General features: G+C 49.7%; 1 protein-coding gene across 2 annotated transcripts in view; it reads left to right on the top strand.

The window, feature by feature from the left end:
• The window catches only part of SNX29 (sorting nexin 29), a 473,687-nt gene that overhangs the window by 44,029 nt on the left and 410,162 nt on the right, over positions 1-19,496 (top strand). For both annotated transcript variants that reach the window (XM_032836282.1, XM_032836283.1), the window contains exons 5-6: positions 16,300-16,480; positions 19,374-19,444. In XM_032836282.1, coding sequence (XP_032692173.1) covers positions 16,300-16,480; positions 19,374-19,444 — 252 coding nt within the window. The remainder of the gene's footprint in view (positions 1-16,299; positions 16,481-19,373; positions 19,445-19,496) is intronic.

The raw sequence follows: 19,496 nt of genomic DNA, 5'->3' as shown, positions 1-19,496 counted from the left end.
CAGGCATCCCAGGGAGAAAGAATCTTAAGCAGGCTCCACGCCCAGCGCAGAGCCCAGTGTGGGGCTCAATCACATGACTGAGATTATGCCCTGAGCCAAAACCAAGAGTCAGATGCTTAACTAATTGAGCCACCAGGTGCCCCTCTTCCCCAGCATTTTAAAGAGCAGGATTTGGGGCACCTGGGTGGCTCAGTGGGTTAAAGCCTCTGCCTTCGGCTTGGGTCATGATCCCAGGGTTCTGGGATGGAGCCCGCATAGGGCTCTCTGCTCAGCAGGGAGCCTACTCCGCACCCCCCCGCCCCGCCCTCTGCCTGCCTCTCTGCCTACTTGTGATCTCTCTCTGTCAAATAAATGAATAAAATCTTTAAAAAAAATTATGAAGAGCAGGTTTTTTCAGACCCTGCTTGGGATTGCTGCGCCAAATTCCTGACTCTTGTTATTGTGACGTCCATGTCACTGTTAGTGCCCCTCGTTCCCAGCGGACCAGCCCTCGCCGTGTCTGGTGGAGGTGTCTGTTGGGCATTGTCTGCCAAACAAGCCCTTTTTGTTACTTGGGGCTGGTAGTCCAAGGAGCACCAGCACGTCTGTGAGGCACTGCCAGCGTTCCATTCTTGCCCTCTCCTGTCTCAGCACGATTTCAGCACCACCTCCTGAAGAGAGACTGACCAGCGAGCAGAGTCTCTTGTTTTCTGCTTCGGAGAGGTTCTGGCCGGCTTCCTTGCCAATTGGAAGCAGGGGAAAGGCCAGGCTAGCTTTGCCCTCGAGGGGGTTGCCGAGGGCTTCTGTCGATCTTTCCTGCGGTGCAGTTAACCATTCACTGGTGCTGGACGGTCCTTGGCTAATGAAATTCCCCCGCTATGGAATGTTTGATTAAAAACCTCCTACCGGTAAGGGGCATGTATGGGTTTTCAACTGCTAGGAGTCGGGAAAGATCAGATAAGTGGCTGCTTGGTTGCTCTTAAAGCCATCAGAGTCGGGGCGCCTGGGTGGCTCAGTGGGTTAAGCCGCTGCCTTCGGCTCAGGTCATGATCCCGGGGTCCTGGGATCGAGCCCCGCATCGGGCTCTCTGCACAGAAGGGAGCCTGCTTCCCTTCCTCTCTCTGCCTGCCTCTCTGCCTACTTGTGATCTCTGTCTGTAAAATAAATAAATAAAATCTTAAAAAAAAAAAAAAAGCCATCAGAGTGACTGTGGCAGGCCAAATGAGAAAATGAAATGGGAAGAGGAGGCATGGATGGGAATGAGCTTGCCTGTTTTCCCTTGTCCCTGCTGGCTGCTGGCCTGGGCCCTTTCTGTAGCTTAGGACTTAATACCAGGCCCTAGAGTTGGGTGATGGAGTTGAAATCCCCCCTCCGTGACTCATCACACATGAGCACTCTGGGACATCCCCTCTCTGAGCTTCTGGTTCCTCATGCATAATAAAATAAAGCCACGCACAGGACTGGCTCCCAGTGTTGTGCTGGGGGCTTCCTGAGAAAGCACCTGCAAAGCCCAGGCCTCAGTACAGAGCTCCCGGGGCTGGTGCTGGATAACATGGCAGCAACTGGCCAGTTCTTGGATCCATTGCACTGAAGCCCAGATAAGTTCCTACGTTGTTCAAGTTCCCAGAGCTAGTAAATGGCGGAGCTGAGGATTCTAGCTCAGGTCAGACTGATGTCAGATTCCTGGCTCTTTCTGAGCCCTGCTCCGCCGGCCGTGGCCCGATGCCCACTGCTGTTCCTCTGTAGACCACTCTCGCTCAATTAGCTGGATTGAAAGTGACAGGAGACCATAAGTAATGGTGAATTAATCCACAGGGCTGTTGCAGTAGCTCCGTTTACAGATGGGAAACATTACCCTTAGAAGAAAGAAGAGCTGAATTCAAAATAATGACTGAGCAAACGAGATTGTTGGAAATCATGCTGTAGTAGATAATACCAAGCCCGCCAGGGCAGGACTGCGGTTGGTCATCTGGGGTGAGGGTTGCCTGCATGGCTGAGTTCGGAAACTGGTGCCCTTGTACGGTGTCCACATTTATAAATTACGATATTTCCTGTTGAAATACAAATTTCTAGTTTTTGTTCACCTTGAGGATCTGTGGCTCTGAGCCCACGTTTCCTGCTCGCTGTGGTTGGAACCCACCGCCCTATGCAGAGGGGCCCCATGCTCTAGTCCCCCACGCTCCGTACTTCTTCCTCCTGCCCCTGACAGCTTAGACGAGCGCTGTTGTCATTTTTGTCCCGCTGTTGTTCTTCCCATTGTTCTCATGTGAAATTTAGCAGTTTTCAAGTACAAACACCTCTCAGATGATAAGCCTTTGAAGTCAGTTTCTGGAGCGTGGAAATGGTTATCACTTTTGTCCAGTTTTATAGTCGCTTTCTGGGGAGAGGATCTGTTAACTTCCTCCTTCTGTATAGCCAGAGGTCCCTTGTTTTTGTTTCTTTGTTTGTTTTTTGCTTTCGTCTTGATTTTGAATCCATCCTTGTCTTTGGCATGTGCCTGGTGGCGGAGACCGAGTACGGTGTGTGAAGAGTTGGGTGAAGCTTGCGATGATTCATCCTTCTTCAGAGGGGGTCACTCCTGCCGCTCAGGCAGATGAGGTAGAGGAAGATCAGTTTACTCCCATCCAGGATGGAGCCTTTCACTCCTGGGCTTCAGCATTTGCAAGAGCTGACATATTTCTGCTTTTGCCTTAATGCCAGGACGTAGTAATTTGGGGTTTCCCAAGTGTATTCATTTCTTAGAGCTGCCATGACAAATTTACACACCTTGGTGGCTTAAGACAGCAGGAGAAATTGATCCTCTCACATTTCTGGAGGCCAGGAGTCCAAAATCTAGGCGTTGGCAGAGCTGATTCCTTCTGGATGCTCTGAGGTAGAAAGCCTTCCCAGCCTCCGGAGGTTGTCAGCCGTCCTTGGCACCCCGTGCTTGTGGCCGCTTCCCTCCAGTCTGGGCCTCAGTCTTCTCATGGCAAGACATTCTCAAAAGCAAGGCAACTCTTCCCTCTGGGCCTCTGTCTTCATGTCCTCTTTTCAGAAGAACAACAGCCCTGCTGGATTTCGGCCCACTCTCCTCCAGTAGTCCCTCAGCTTAACTAACATCTGCAAAGAGCCTTTTTCCAAATAAAGTCGCACTCTGTGGTTTCAGAGGGACATGGATTTTCGGGGGACGCTTCAATCCAGCACACCCTGGATCCCTGAGCTGTTAACCAGTTTCCGTCCTCCTCTGCTGGTTCTGAGCTCACATTTTTTCCCTTCCAGACCTCATGGGAATTCTGAAAACTCTGCTTCACTTCTCATCAGACAAACTCTGTAGCTGGAAGAAGCCTCGAGGGCCAAGTAAGGCTCCGAATGTAGTACTCCTGTCTGTGGGCTTGCTTTCTCTTGGGGATCTGAGTTCTTTGTTACTTGCCTTTGTAGTGCTCCCAAGTCCCCAGCTTTATTTTAATAACCGTTTAAATAACTGCCCAGCTTTTCCCCTTGTTTTTGTGGGAGACGTTGTCTGATCTGGATTCATCTTCCAAAGCTGAACGCGGCCCTTCGAGGCCACACTCTGCGTGCCCTTTCCTCTTGCCGCACCGCCGCCTGCGTGTGCGGCCACGTCCGTGGCTTGTCTGGAGATCAGGTGGCAGGTGTTCCTTCCGTGATAAACTGTAGCCTGGGGAATGGAGCTTACAGGCGGAGTCCCTCCAGTTCTGGGAGGTTTTTAGCCGGTGCCTGCATCCATCCCCCATTCCCTAGCTGGCTTGTTTGTCTGTTTGGTGTTTTTGTTTTGTCTTTGTTTTCGCCTTAGCATTTGGGTTTCATATGTTTGTTTGTTGGTTGGTTTATGTGTTTTTGACTTGGGGTATTTTGTGTTTTGACCCAGATATCCCTGAGTTAGGGAACATTGGTAGCGTGGCTGTGATTACAAATAGGCCACCAGCTCAGCTTTGTCAGCATTGTCGGTGGGCTTGGGAAGTGGTGTCCCTCCCCAGCTGAGATTCCCTTGAATGGATCGTGCCAACAGCTGGGGTATGCAGGACCCAGAGAGGCTTGGGATGAGGTTATACAGTGTGTCTCCTCTGGGATTCAAGCGCCAGAAGCTAGAGTCTGCTGCGTCCTGGAGTGCTTTTTTCTCTTAGTTGGATGAGTGGCTAGATTTATCTCCGCAGGTGATTGATTTGGTGGTGGTCAGATGGGAGTCTGCATTTCCAGAGTCTGGTCCTGCCGTCTACGTCTCTCTCTTCGAGTTATGTAGGTTTGCGTGAATAATTACAGCAGGAATTGGTCATTCCTTATCCAGCAGCTCTGTCCCTTCTTTCTTGCTAATGGAATTCTGATTTTGCTCAGATGTTGGGTCGCCAAGAGCTTGAGGCTTGAAGCCTGCTCCAGGGCGAGTGAGTCTAGCCGTAATAATTATCAGCCTGCCAGTAGTTGCTTTCAGAATAGACACAAGACAAAATTCTGACCAAAGGGAAGGGAGAATTCTGCTTCTTTTTTATTTTACTTTACGGTGCTGGGTTGTTTGCGTGTGACTGTGATATTTAGAGCTGTGGCAATGATCTTCTGACTCTGAAGGAGGACAGGTCTGAGGACAAAAGCCAGTACACGAAGGATAGCAGCTCAGAAAGGTAGAAAGTATCTTGGTAGTGGCACTGAGCTTCTGAATTAACCACGGCTAGACCTGCCCTAGCTCTGGACTGAATGTTGTGTGGGGACAGTAAATTTCCTAATGTTGGAAGCCATCTTGAGTTGGATCTCTGCTGACAAGCCTCCTAAAACAACCTAACTTAAACAACAGAGAAAAGCAAGACAACTTTAATAGAAGTCAAAGGCCTGTGCTCCAGAAATGAGAGGACAGTCATGACTAGCATGCTAATCTTGGATGTTTTCTGCTCCTTTTCGATAATTTGGCTGACCAAATTATGGCTTCCCTGGCTTCCCTGTTTGGTGATGACTCACACCGAGAAGCTCCCGTGCGCCAGAGCCTTCGTTAGACCCTTTGTTCGTTGTTACGTTTTATTTCTGAAGTGACTATGTGTCGGGAATGACAATGTCCCCATTTTACAGATGAAGAAAATAAGGCTCAAAGAAATGAAATACTTTTCTTAATGCTCCAGACCTAGTAATTGTGAGAGAGCCAGGGTTTTGACTTTGGTCTCCATGATTGTGACTCAGAAGCTCTTCCTTTTTTAGTCATGATGGCACCTTGTTTCCAGAAAGAGGGCTCTCTGGGAGACCATGACCCACTGCCCCCCCAACCCGCCAGTTTGAATTCATGAGTAAATGAAGCAGCAAGTATTTTTTAAAAAAAGATTTTATTTATTTATTTATTTATTTGAGAGAAAGAATGAGAGAAAGAGGGAGCATGAGAAGAGGGAGGGTCAGAGAGAGCAGCAGACTCCCCACCAAGTAGGGAGTCTGATCCTGGGATTCCAGGGTCATGGCCTGAGCCGAAGGCAGTTGCTTAACCAACTGAGCCACCCAGGTGCCCAGCAGCAAGTATTTTAAGTTACGATCACTTAGAGCAGAGGTCAGCACACCATGTCCTGCCACTTATTTTTATAAAGTTTTGTTGGAAGACGGCCACGCACATTCATCTATGTACTACACAGGGCGGCTTTTTGGCAGTTGTGACTGAGACCATTTTTCTCGTAAAGTCTGACGTATCTAATGTTTGGCCCTTTAGAGAAGAAGTTTTCTACTCCCTGTCTTCGAGAACAAAGGACAGGGGATCCCACTTTACCTTATCACATCATGCTCCCTTGTCAGTTGCCTGCCTACCTCACTCGATGATAAGCTTTGGGACTGCAGGGCACCATGTCAGGTTTACTTCTTCCTGACTCTCCCGCATCTAGCATAGTGTCTGGAAATACATAGTACTTCAGTAGAAGTACATTGATATCTCATGATTTCAGTTGGCACAGTATTGTATTTCATGATTCCCGAGGTACATTCTACCAGGGTCACTGCAGAGTGCTACAAAGGAAGTGATTAAGTTTGGAGGAAAAGAGCAGAGACTGATTTTTAAATTTACTAAAAATGAATTAAAAGTGACGGAAAGCTACATAAGCTTGGCTTGGAATTGGAGGGTTTTGCAGATGTTGGATGCCCAAAGCAGTCAGTACAGAATGCAGTGTGGAAAAATGAATGATTTTTCTTCCTGCTGGAGAAAGGAGAAAGAACCACTACAGTCAGTGCCTGTCCTCGTCTGTTGGGGGCTGCCGTAACACGATGCCATGGACTTAGGAGCTTATAAACAGCAGCCATTTATCAGGTTTCTGGAGGCTGGGAAGTCCAAGGTCAAGATGCCAGTGTGGTTGAGTGAGGACCCCTTTCCTGGTCCATAACCAGTGCCTTCCCTGGTGGAAGGGGACAAGGGATCCCGCTGCAGCCGCTTTCTGAAGGACACTAATGCAATACCACGAAGATCCCACCTTCATGACCTAAGCGTCCTCCAGAAGTCCCCACCTCCTCATACCGTCATCTTTTGGGGTTAGGATTTTATCATAGGAATTTTGGAGGGACACGTTCAGACCATAGTAGTGCCATTTCGTGAGAAAACTTCGTAATTGGATGTTCTTGTTAATAACTAATGGATCGTCATGTGGTGATGTGTGGGCAGTCCATTACAAGGTCATAGGCTGGTTTAGAATGGATCAGAGACACACCTGCTGTTACCGAGCTCTCTGTCCTGCAAAATTTAAGTCTGTTCAGCAGCCCATGGCACCAAGGACCCTCTGACGTTGAAACACTGTTTCCCCCTCTCCTGGGGGGCCACAACCTCCTGACATACTTGCTGGTACTTTGTTGATCCTTCTTATGTATCATTTCTACGCTCCCCCCGCCAAATGGAACTATCATTCATCTTCAGATTCTTTTGTTGCCTCTCGCTTCTATACATGCACCTGCTGTCTGAGTTCTTTGGTAAAAATTGCTCTCCCTGTGTTGATTACTCAAAGTTCTGCCTGCAGCCCACATCACTCCCTGGGGCCCTTTCTCTGAACGTGTCTCTATCCAGATGCACCGCAAGCTCCTCACAAAGACTGAATCCTCCTCTCCACCCCCGTTTTGCTCCTGTGTTCCTTGCTTTGTGAATGGCTCTTTCACCTGGTTTTCCTGGACAGCCTTCGGGTTTCCTCCCAGCCTCCTTGTCCTTCCCCTCTGCCCTGTTTTGTCCTTTTGCCTTCTATCTCCATCCTCCTCAACCCACTCTGCATATTATGTCTGTGGGGGATTCTTCAATGACCAGCCTGTTCCCTGCCCCCTACTTAAAGCTCTGTCGTGGTTCTCTTTAGAGTTGGGACAGGGGACACACTCCTTGACATGGCTTTCGTGGTCTGTCCCCTACCAGCTTTGTCTGTCTCTGCTCTTCCTCTAAACCCTACCCCACACTGAGGGCTAACAGGCAGCTGGCCGGCAAGACATTGCAACACTTCTGTCCAGTTGATAAATAAATCATGACCTGAGTCCTCTGAGTTCCCCTCCGGCCGCAGCCCCTGCCTGGGGAACTCCTGGGACCTCTTCATAAGTCAGCAACTAAAGCGTTAATGCTAGATGCTCTTGGGGAGAAGGCAGTACCTCTATTTTGTCATTGCTCAGGGACCAGGTTAGGTGGCTAAGCCCTCAGTGTTGAACGGCGTGCCTGGTTTGTAGAATCCTGAAGCTGTCAGGTCTGGAAGTGCTCTTTGTTCTTACCCTTCTGCTGCCCTCCTTCCTCCTCAGTCCTCACTCATACACTAACTACTCAAACGTCTGTTCTCTCTCTTTAAAATTGTGGCAAAGTACACATAACATAAAAATGACCATTTGAACCATTTTAAGTGTACACATTAGGCGACTAACCCCACCGTGCATCTCTAGAATGTTTTCATTTCCCCATGTTGAAAGTCCATCCGCATTAAACACTGACTCCCCCTCCTCCAGCCCTAGGCACTTGCCATTCTACTTTCCATCTCCATGGTTTGTCTTGTTTAAGTACGTTGTATAAGTCAGGCTTACTTGTATGCCACATACCTAAGGCTTAGTTCCTTTACTCTAATGTCTTCAGGGATCATGCATTTGTAATAGGTCAGAGTTTTCTTCTTTTTTAAGGCCGAATAGTAGTCCATCGTGTGTACACACACCACTTTGTTTATTTCCTCCTCTGTGGATGGACACCTGAGGTGCCTCCATTTATTAGTTGGCCATGAACATGGCCATACTGCCATGTCATACTGCCATGGACACGGGTGTACACATAACTATTCGAAACCCTGCTTTCAGTTCTTCTGGGTAAGTGCCCAGAAGTGGTATTGCTGGATCAGATGGCAGTTGTACATTTCACTTTCTGAAGACCGGCCAGACGGTTTTCTGTGGCGGCTGCGCCATTGTCCGTCCCCACCAGCAGCACACAGGGTCCCCAGTTCTCCATATCCTTGCCAACACTTGTTGTTTTCATGTATTTCTTTTTTGAGACTAGCCATTCAAATGGGTGTGAAGTGGTGGCTCATTGTGGTTTTGATCTCTTGTCTCTTGGAATTTCAGACTCCCCCCTCCAAAAGTCGTTCATAAGCTCCTCACCTGGTTTGGCTGTCCTGTGCTCCTCCTCTAGGTGTCTCCTTTCTGCCCACCCTCCCCCACTCCTCAATAGTCCCGAGTCCTTCTCTCATCAAACTGATTTATGGCACTTTCTGCTTTCTCGACTGTCTCTCTTGATGGTCAAGGCCTGGGTCTATTCTTGGTCTTCTCTGTAGCTCCGGTGCATTGCAAGGTGCCTGGCCACCAAAAAGGACATTCAGAATAATGATTCCAGGACCCAGACTGGAGGACATGCTGCTTCTGGTCCTGGGAAGCCAGACCCCAACCTCTGCTGTCTGTCTGTCTTCTTACAGTCAGCTGAGAGCAGGTGGTATTAATATACACCCAACTATAAAATTAGAGAAACTGACTTCCTTGATTCTCAGTGGGGATTTTTGAAAACAGTTGATTGCATTTAACTCAAAACAGAATTTATATTTTGCTTCATTGGGTCACTTTGGGTAACAATTTCATTTCTGTAGAAAAGTATTTTTGGAGGAAGCTTCATGTGCCAGGAGAAGACTGGGCCCATCCTTTTGCTTGTGAGGGGAAGTCCGCTCCCCTACCCTGCCATCCCTGTATGGCTTTCAGTTCCCTCTTTGTGTTTCTCTGTTGTATTCATGAACTTGCAAATCAGTTAGTCCTGGTACAAGAGACCTTGGAAGGATGTCGGTGTAAGATCCAAAGAAAAGACTGAGCTCTGCCCAGGGGTGGTGATCAGAATGTTGAACAGCCGGTTGGGGACTGCTGGCTTTAGGGAGAGAGCCAGAGCCACAGTGCTATCCCCCTCGGGCCAGGTGTTAACCTGTGAGTTCCTAGATTATGGGGATGTCTGCAGGGCCCTGGGGAGGGTCCTTGACTGCTGGGGTGGCCGAGGGCTTGGGCCAGTGGCTACTTACAAAGGGACAGGAAACTGTCCCAGCATTTTAGGATCTCATAGAGCCAACCTGTTGCCTCTTGGCCAAGGGTGACCTCTGGCTGTTTTAAAGGTGTTTGATCCTAAGGTCTAGTAAATTAAAACTAGTAAATTTGGCCTCAAAGTTGTCTTTTTTTTTTTTTTTTCATAATTGTCTGGCTTTTTGAATTCATGGGTCTTTTGCTTTTTTCCCGTCAGCCTGAAAATGACTTGTCAGCAGAGGATGGGGTACATCCCTAAAAGGAAACCAGACACAAGCTTCTAAAGTCCTTCGTTTGGCACTAGAGAAGGTTCCTGCTTCGTAATAAAGGCGGGCTGTGGACTCTTTTAGACCAGGGGTGCATGCCAGGTGTGCTATGCTGAGTTGTTAGAGCTCAGGACTCCAACTTGAGGTGCTCACAGGGGCCAGGCAGACGACAGAGACGAGCGAGGCAGGGCTGCGGAAGGCCCCTGGGTGCGTGGAGACCGTGAGTCACCTGGCTGCTGCAGGGCAGGCTGGGAAGCATCCGGGGGTTCAGGAAGAAGAGAGATTTTGATGAGCAGTGGGGTGGGGGTTCACTCTTTTGCACAGAGTGGTAAGAGATTGTCTTTGTGGGACTTTTGAATAGAGACCTCAGGGAAGGAGGGAAGTAGCCATACGGTCACCTGGGGAAGGAATCCTATTCTGTTCAGTGGGTGGAAAAGCTCAGAGTCACTTGCCTCTTTTCTCAAATTTACTCTCTGTCCTTCCCTGCGGACTGTTTCCCGGGCTCCCTTGCCCACTGTCTTCCTGCTTGGCCAGAGGGAGGTGGTGATGGGTTTTGAAGGTGGGAGGGCGGAGGGAGGCTGGAGCCTTTCCTCCCATCTCTAGTAGCGTGTCCAGCAGTGCCGTGCTCCCTCTGTGGTCTGTGGATGTCCTGTGTGGCCCGCAGGTCAGGCCTCGGTCTTCTTGTTTTACTCTCCTCCTTGGTGCTTCTACCACAGTCTGGCTGTTGCCCGTCAGGTCTGCATTTAGCAGTGGAATTGCTGGATCCTGTGCTAATTCTCTGTTTACCTTTTTGAGGAACCACTGAACTGTTGTCAACAGTGACCATACCATTTTACAGGGATACTTTTTTTTTTTTTAAGTAGGGATAGAATTGCCTTTATTTCTCTGCAACTGAAATCAACGCTGCTATCGAATCCCCTTTCAGTGAGCTCTCACACGCTCGAACAGCACCTTTTCCTTCTGTTTCTCTGGCTTCGGGGAGGGGTGGCTTTCTGACACTGCTAATCTCTGGGTGGTCTCGTTACCTCCTGTTTGGCTTTGTAGCCCTTCCTAAGTCTTTGTAACAGATGCCCCATGTTCAGTTCCTTCAATGCACTGCCCGGTGTGGTTTCTGCTCAGGGCTGGGCAGGTGGAGTGTGCTTGGCATGTTGGAGCAGCACCAGGGAGATCGGCAAGGCTGGAGCAGAGGGAGTGAGGCAGAGAGCCAGTCGGGCTTAGAAGGCCACCGATGGGCAGCGAGCGGCGGTGGATCTTCCTCGGCTGCGTTTGTTTTCCTGCTCTCCACCCACCTCCACCAAGATAATTGGCGCTGTTCTGTGGAGTCAGCAGGGACATTTCGTTTTTAGATTTAAACAGACTGGACTCTTCAGAGATCACCCAGTATCTTGGATTATTGTGCATTTATTCATTCTTTAAAAATGTACCAAGTTCTGAATCGTAAACTTTAAAATGGTGGATTTTATGTTAGGCCAAGTTTACCACAATTAAAAAATGAACGTGGAAGTGCCTCATTGGCAAGCATAAGGTTTTTTTTTTTTTTTTTTTTTTTTTTTCCCTAACTGAAAGGGAATTTAATAGCAGAGTTAATTTTAGTTGCAGAGAAATAAAGGCAAAAAAAAAAAAAGTATTGATGTAAAATGGTGTAACCACCATTGACAAGAGTTTGATGGTTCCTCAAAAAGGTAAACCTATAATTCCTGTATGATCCAGCAATTCCGCTCCTAAATACTGACCTAAAAGAACTGAAAGCAGGGAGTCAAACACACTTGGATATGAATGTTCTAGAAGCGTTATTCATAAGAGCTAAAAGATAGAAAAACCCAAATGTCTGTTGACAGATGAGTGGATGAACAAAATGTGGTATATACACATAGTAGGACAGTGTTGAGCCACAGAAACAATGAAATACCGATAAATACTAAGACAAGGGTGACCCTTGAAAACATTTCTGCTAAGTGGGAATAGTGAGACACAAAAGGTCCTATGTTGTACAATTCGACTTACATCTAGTACCACCGAAAAGTGGAATAGAGGCCCCTGGGGGCTGGGGGTGGGGTGGGTGGAGAATGGGGGAGTTACCATTTCCTGGGTATGGAGTTTCTGTTTGGGATGATGGAAAAGTTCTGGACATGGGTGGTGGTGATGGTCGCACATCCTCGTGAATGTACTTACTGCTACTGAATTATGCACTGAAAAATGGTTAGCGCGGTACATTTTATTATGTCTATTTTACCACAAGTTTTAGAAAGCAAAAAAAAAAAAAAAGGTCAAGATTACAGACTTTTTACAAGTTTTTATTATGTGATATTTAAACCACACTTCCTGTCTTCTGGTTTCTGGAGGCAGTCCCGTGGCTGGTTGGGAGATGGCCGGGGGACGAGGTTACAGCCCCTTCTCGGGAACTCTGCTTTGCTGATCCGTTTGTGTCTCGTAGTCAGGCTCATCCAGATTTGGAAGTGATTGGGACTTGGGGGCACTTGTGCTCCCCTGTGTCTGAGGCTGGAATAGGGGACCGCTTGGTGGCCTTTTGTTCCTGGAATTGCTGATAGCCTGTATGGGTGATTCTGTTAGTTTTTTACTTAAAATCCCTTCCCCGTTTCTTCTTTGGCTTAACAGAACCTTGATTTTGCTCTGGGCCGCGGATATCCTCTAGGTAATGGATCGTGAGTGATGAAGCCAGTCTTGACATTCTCTATCTCTATTCCTCTTGGTTTTCTGGGATTACTTACCCTTGCCTGAAAAAAGGGGTAACAGAGCTGGTTTTATCTTGTCCTGTTTCTTCTCCGATTGTGGCTGTGATACCCAGGGTGGTGGCAGTCCTCTGGGACAGGGGGTGAAGGTCAAGAGGTTGGAGATTTTGCCAGTGACAGTGCCTTTGAGGCAGCTATCTACCTGCGGACTAAGTCCATGAGAAAAAGAAGCCTTTCTTTGTTTCCAAGGAAGGAGCCTAGTTCCCTGTAGTTGGGTTTTCTGTTTTCTCATTGAGCAATGCTGTTTTTATTTCTTCCTGAGGATGCATTTGCCACTTGTATGCCCGTAGGCACTGCCCAGTGCCGGGAGCGTTGCCACTCCTCTGAAATGATTGTCAGGTGACAGAAGAATGCACCCTATCTCACTGCATCAGGCTTCTGGTCGCAGGTGACAGCAAGTCACTTGGAAAACAAAGGGCATTTCCTAACTTAAGTAACTAAGAAAACTGGATGGTGAACAGGCCTCAGGGGCTCAGCATCCCCCGCATTGGTCTCTGTGTCTCTGTCCTGCCTCACTGGGTGGGTGTCCTGTCCAGGTGGGCGTGCTCTACAGGAAAGGGAGGAAAAGGTCGGTGGCTCCAGGCTTACAGGTTTATCTGAGCTCCTACTTCTAGAACAGTGGACAGCAAGCTGCCTCCTTAAGGGATCAGAGGGGAAGTATTTGGGCTCTGTGGGCCATGGGTGTCTGTAGCAGCTTCCCAGCGATGACTCTGTAGTGGGAAAGCAGCCACAGGCAGTGTATCTGCAAATGGCGGTGAGTCTTCTGCTAAAACTTAACTTACAAAGACAAGTCGTGGGCCAGGTTTGGCCCTTAGACTATTGTTTGCTGACTTCAGTTCTCGAGGGAGCCAAGGTCTCCCCTTTAGTGGTTCAGGTAGAAGTTGCTGGAAGAACCCTGTGGTCCGGGGCGGGGACCAGGCTGAGACCAGTGAGGCTCTCAATGCAGCCACAGAATTTATGGGAGCACCAAGAAACTCAGCAATCAAGAGACCTAACGTTTTCATGCAATATTTTTAAAAAGTCAAAATTAATGCAGAAAAAAACCGGTGACACTCAAAATAACAAACAGGGTCAGGGGAAGGGTAGGGTGAGCGAGGCGGGTTGCTGCAACACCCCGTGCTCGGCCCCGTGACAGCCCAGAGTTTGGTGGTGCTGAAGGCAGCTTCACAGGGAACCAGATGGAACACGGTTCTCCTAGGAAGGAGGGACGCAGCTACTGGAAGAAGGGGGAAGGGTGCTGTTTGCTCGCTGTGCTGCCTCAGCGCGAAGCACTTTACCACGAATGTTTTCTCATTTCCTCCCCCTCATCATAAGCATCAAAAGTAGATACTGCAATCCCCATTTCACAGATAAAGAAAATGAAGGACAAAATAAGTTGCCCAAGGGCACACAGCGCCTGAACTAGAACTCGAGTCCCGGTTTTTGTCCTCCAGAGTATGTCGGCATCTGTTATGGCCAAGGCCTGTTAGAAACTTCGCCAGAAGGCCTGTGGTGTTAGTCCCCCTCTGTGAACAGGTGCCCCCGGAGTTGACTGGCCTCAACAGCCCCTTCACGGCTCTCGTTCGTGTGGGCAGATGGCGTTCGGGCGTCCAGAGAACCAGAAGCCCTCACCCTCTTCTGGAATGAGCCCCGGTTTCATAGCAGTAAGAGATCGGTTTATTGCCCCAAATTAAATTACGGACACTGTGAGTGTTAAGTGGCAGGTGAGCTGCACTTGAAATAGACCCCATTAGTGCTGGCAGTGGCAGTGGAGCCCTGCTGGGATAATTCTTATCATCGCCAGCATCGCTTTGGCAGGCTGTAGAGGGATTCTGTGGCACTAAGCAATTGGCGAGATTGAAAGGTGAAAACACACGTTAAGTGTTTCGTGTGCATTCAAGGTCAGAGGGAGGTCACCCTGGTTCTCCAGAAAGACCCCATGCAGGTGAGAGTCACCTGCTTTGAGTCACGATGGAGATACAGGTGGTTGTTCGGCATGTTTTGAAACAAAGCCTCCGTCCTGGTTTCGGAGAAAAGCACTGAGTGGAAAAAAGGCCGTTCCGCATTTGTGTGGTCTCGGCGGGTCTCCTGGGCCTGGGAAGGGGATTCGTGTGGCATTTCGGGATTGAGACAGAAGGTCGTCTTGAGTGAGCTGCCTTGTTGGCTTTCCCAGTCATTCCCGAGGTGTAGATTCAGACCCACCCCAGCGGCTGGCTGGATCCGCAGACGCGCGCACGCGTGCATGCAGTTGCTGTTAACAGGGAAGGCAGAAGAGGAAACAGCACAGCTGCTCTCGTGCGAGACGGTCGTCAGTAAGCTGATGGCGGCCGGTCATCATGGCCTGGCCTTCGTGCTCAGGCTCTGCTTCCCATTTCTCCAGTCACCCCAGTATCTCTGGGTGGTTCTGTACTTCGGGGCTCACGTGGAGGGAGAGGAATCTGGAGCATAGCCTGGCTCCCAGGGTCTTTCTCTGGATTGGTCTCTTCACTCTCGCCCAGCCCGCTGCCCTGGAAGCTTTGTTACGGACCTACCCTCGCTGTCTGCCTGGTAGCCCCCAGCTTTGCCCAGTCTGTGGCCCCCGTTAAGAATGCAGTCCATGCTAACTGAGCTGAACTGACTTATTCGAGTGAATTTACTAACCAGGTATCTAATTTATGGAGATGTGTGTGTTTCCGTTCTTTTAGAAGGAAGGTTGAAGGGTCTGTGAGCCTGTATAGCTTCTGGATTTGAATCCCCATCTGGCAGCAAAGACTCAGCAGTGTCTCTCCCTTGGGATATTGAGCAGTTGTGAACACGATCATCTTGAAGAGGGTAGAGCCCTCCGTCCCCGCACAGGCTGTCCCAGTTAGTGCTTTGCAGTCAGGCAGCTCCCAGGTCCCATGCTGCCCTGCTGCTTACTAACCGCCCGTCACTGGGTGCAGTCACCCTCCTTGGCCAGGCCTCGGCCCTGGTCTTTGATAGGGGGCTGGCCTTGGTGCTTATGAGGACTGAGGTCTGATGTCACGTCTTGAGGGCAGGGGCGGATAGTGGCTAGTGCTCTGCCCACAGTAGCGGGGCCGGCTGGTGGTGCTGGTGTTGCCGGTGATCGTTGGGAGCATGGGAAAGGTTCGATGAGCATATGTGAAGAAAATAGGTCACAAGATGAGGTATATACTAGAGTGAAAATTATGAAGATCTCTGTGCGTGTGGATGAAAAAGGTGGGATGTGAGGAGATCCAATAAACTACCTTGTGGATAAAAAGAAACTTTTTTAGCTTTCCCTTAAAGGCTTAAATCTGTTCCTATTCTCAGGCATATGGACATCTTTTCTAAGGATCTAGAAATGAGGACAGTTATGGACAAGGAGGTTCAAAGCAGTACATAGGGAAGGTTGGCAATACATTGTGTTCCCAGAGGTAGAGAAATGGTTAAAATGTGTTTCATTGGGAGGCCATCAAAAGCCATGTTTTCAAACAGCTTTACTTTTTTAGAAATTTTTCAAAAGATTTTTTTTTTATCTGAGATAGAACGAGAGTGAGAGCGAGAGAGCACGAGTGGAGGGGAGGAGCAGAGGGAGAGGGGGAAGCAGACTCCCCGCTGAGCAGGGAGCCCCATGTAGGGCTCGATCCCAGGACCCTGAGATCATGACTGGAGCCGAAGGCAGACGCTTAAAAGACTGAGCCACCCCGGTGCCCCCGTGTTTCCAGAGATCTTTAAGTGTTACAGGGAAACGTTCATGATCTAGACAAGTAAAGAAACAAACCCGGATGCAAAATTACACTCTTTCTATCTTTCTTCTCTGTGCTAAAGAAGTAACTTTTTTACGCTCCTGAGAAATGCCTTGGGACTGTTATTCTACAACGACGTGCATCCCAGGCCAAGAGCCACCGTGCCCGTCCCTCTCTCCGCAGAGCCCGTGTTCTGGTTCTACGTGAAGGAGGTCCTCAGCAAGCACGAACTGCCACGCTTCTACTCCCTGCGCCACATCGCGTCGGACGTGGGCCGCGGCCGGGCCTGGCTGCGCTGTGCCCTCAACGAGCACTCGCTGGAGCGCTACCTGCACATGCTCCTGGCCGACCGCGGCAGGCTCAGGTACCGGGGTGGGCGTCCAGGGGGAGGCGCAGCCGACGGGCTAGAATCGCAGCGTCTGAGCGCCTGTGCTTGTATCCCAGTCTCCTTGTCGGGGGCACGCGGGTTCCCCTCTTACAGCCCCAGCATGTTCGGCTATGCTGGGGGCACAGAGGGTTCGAGAATGAGCAAGGGAATGAATGCTCGTAAAGGGCTCAGCGTGGCACCTGCATACGGCAAGTTCTCCATAAGTGCTTGTGATTGAGGTGTGGGCTGTGGGGAGCGCTGCCGTCCCAGGGTACAGCCTGCTCTCACTTGGTGCAATTTTAGTTCGGCCTCCTTCCAGACCCAGTTTCTTTCTCGGTAGAAATTGGGTGTTTAGAGCTCCGTTTTGTGTCTGTCTTAACTTTGTGCTGGGTTCTTTACAATTCCTCCTGTGTTTTGGAGGTTAATTCCGTCCCAAACTGACTGAAAGAAATAGGGAAACTTTGCGCTGGGGAGTGAAGTCAATTGTTATATAAAAAACAACAACAACAACAGTTTTATGACGTTTCCCTTTTTTTCTTGATCGTAAACATACAGCTCACCCTATCCGTTAGTGGAGCTCAGTTTATGCTGCTACAACAAACAGCATAAAACCCTCCGTGGCTCGAGACAGCCACCTTTTCTTCTTCCTCCTGTTACGTGTCTATCATGGAGGAGTCGGGCTTTCCCGTCTCAGGGTCCCAGGCTGACAGAGGTTCCGTCTTGACAGATGCTGTCATGATTGCCAAGGTAGGAAGAGGGACGTGGTTGAACTGAGCACTGGCTTTTGAAGCTTCTGCACAGAGAGATCCTTCACTTCCACCCACATTTCACTGGCCGCGAGTCACATGGCCACCGCCCAGCTCCGCAAGGTGGGGGTGTGTGGCTGTCGCCTAGCTGTGGGGGAAGGGCGCTGATTACTCATCAGCTGTGGTACTGTCAGCCACGTTCCTTTCAGAAACATGTGACAGTGCTGTCATTTTCCTGTATTCGTGATGTTAGCAGTGACTCTGTCTCTGTCAGTGGCTATTACTTACTGCCCGAGAGTAGTGGACTAGACGTGTCGCTTTGTGTCACCCGACGGTGCAAAGGGACAATGATCAGTCCTGTGCTGGTTCCTTGAGTAGCTTCCACATTAGCAGTGCCCTGATCCTCAACAGTGAGGATTTAATTTCAGCGAATTAATTTAATTTAATGCAATAAGCTGGCATTTCGTTCGTGCCGTGATGCAGTCCCATGATTTTACATGCTGCTGTGCATTCTCTGGTTTGTCTCCTCTTCTGGTTTTTGTGCTGCTCATGGTCACCTGGCTACCAGCAGCTTGTTAGGTGTTCTAGATTGTGCGCGAGGACTCCTGAAGTTCTCCCACTGATGGTACCTGTGGTGCCCTGTCCTGCTGCGTGCTTGGACTCTGGGTCTGACATGGAAGGCATGGGGGCCAGGACTGCTGTGCTCACTGCACCCCTGTGCTACTTGCATGTCTGGGTGCACCCTCCGGGCCTTAGGCAGTTTTAGTTGACGAGAACATTCTCCTGATTCTTACAATGAATTTTTTTTCTTTCCTTTTTTCTTTTAAAGATTTTATTTATTTGACAGAGAGAGAGAGGGAGGGGGAGACAGTGAGCACAAGCAGGGAGAGCGGCATAGGGAGAGGGAGAAGCCGACTCTCTGCTGAGCAAGGAGCCCAATGTGGGGCTTGATCCTGGGACCCCGGGATCATGACCCGAGCCGAAGGCAGACACTTAACTGACTGAGTCACCCAGGCGCCCCTACAGTGAATTTTCATGAAGCTCTTTGCAGTAGATCATTTGCAAGTAGTTCAGGGATGTACAACTCAGCATCAAGGTCGCTAGAACAGCGAGCCGTCGAAGTGAATCCAGATGCTATCACAGTAGAACTCACCCAGATCACTAGCCACTTACCTACCAAGATGTGGGAAAACCAAATTCATTCACATGCATGGAAATGGGCTCCGATTCTGAAAGCATCCCAGTCTTGGGAATTGGAGGTGCAGTGGCAGTGGCAGTGCCAGCTTTAATGTGTAGTCGGCACTTGGGCCGACACTCTGCTGGGTGAGTGCATTGGAAGTGGGGCGTTCCTGTTCTGTCAGTTGCTCTCAGTCACTTCCGCAACGAATGCGTCCCGTCCCCTGCTGCACTGCAGGTCCCTGACCACTGACCGTGCTCTAGCCATGTGAGCTTTGACTGCATTGAGAGTTCTTTGACCTGGTAGGGGAGTCAGGGGTTGAAGATGCTTGCTTGCTACTGCTTAGCAGCTGTCGGATACAGAGCTGGGGAACCAGCCTGGGGCCCCTGCCTCAGAGCCCTGGCCGGACCATCATTGCCGGCGAGCTTGGACAAGCCCTGTAGTCCTTGCTGACCCCTTTCCTTCTACCGCCCTTGAGATTCATGCGCCCCTTTTAGCTCCCCAGCCCTTTCCAGGGGTAATTTGGGCTTTAGGTCTGCAGCCCAAGCAAGTGCTACACACAAATGCTCCGGCTGATGGAGCCATGGAGCTCTGTCATTGTTCCTGAGATTGTCTCTTGTGGTAGCCCAGGCATGGCTCCCAGGGGTCAGCTCGGATTTCCTGCCTGTGTCTTAGAGACCTTGCTAGACGGGATGCCACCTCTCTTCTCCTTTGCTGCTTCGTCAGTAACTGCATTTGCATTTCCTGCCTGTTTCAGTTAACTCAAGCTTGGACCAATGAGGAGGTTGTAGGATATATACTTTCGATCCTTTGTGTGTTACTGGAAGCTTCCGCTGGGCAGAGACCTTGGATCTCCATCTGGCTGACCAGGCGTGGCTTTTCCAGGGAGCCGCGTGAGGGAGCTGTCTGGCTGATGGGTGCTGAGAACCGCTGCTCAGAACTTCCCCCTTTCTCTTTCAATTTGCAGCACTTTTTACGAAGACTGGTCCTTTGTGATGGATGAAGAAAGGTCTAGCATGCTTCCTACCATGGCAGCTGGTAAGCCTGGTGCAGGCCAGGAGTGACGGGTCCTTGAAGCTTGGTGAGCAGA

The sequence above is a fragment of the Lontra canadensis genome, unplaced genomic scaffold, assembly GCF_010015895.1.
Source record: "Lontra canadensis isolate GAN:19392208 unplaced genomic scaffold, GSC_riverotter_1.0 scaffold91, whole genome shotgun sequence".
NCBI classification, from domain to species: domain Eukaryota; kingdom Metazoa; phylum Chordata; class Mammalia; order Carnivora; family Mustelidae; genus Lontra; species Lontra canadensis.
This window is presented reverse-complemented; position numbering and strand designations above follow the sequence as displayed.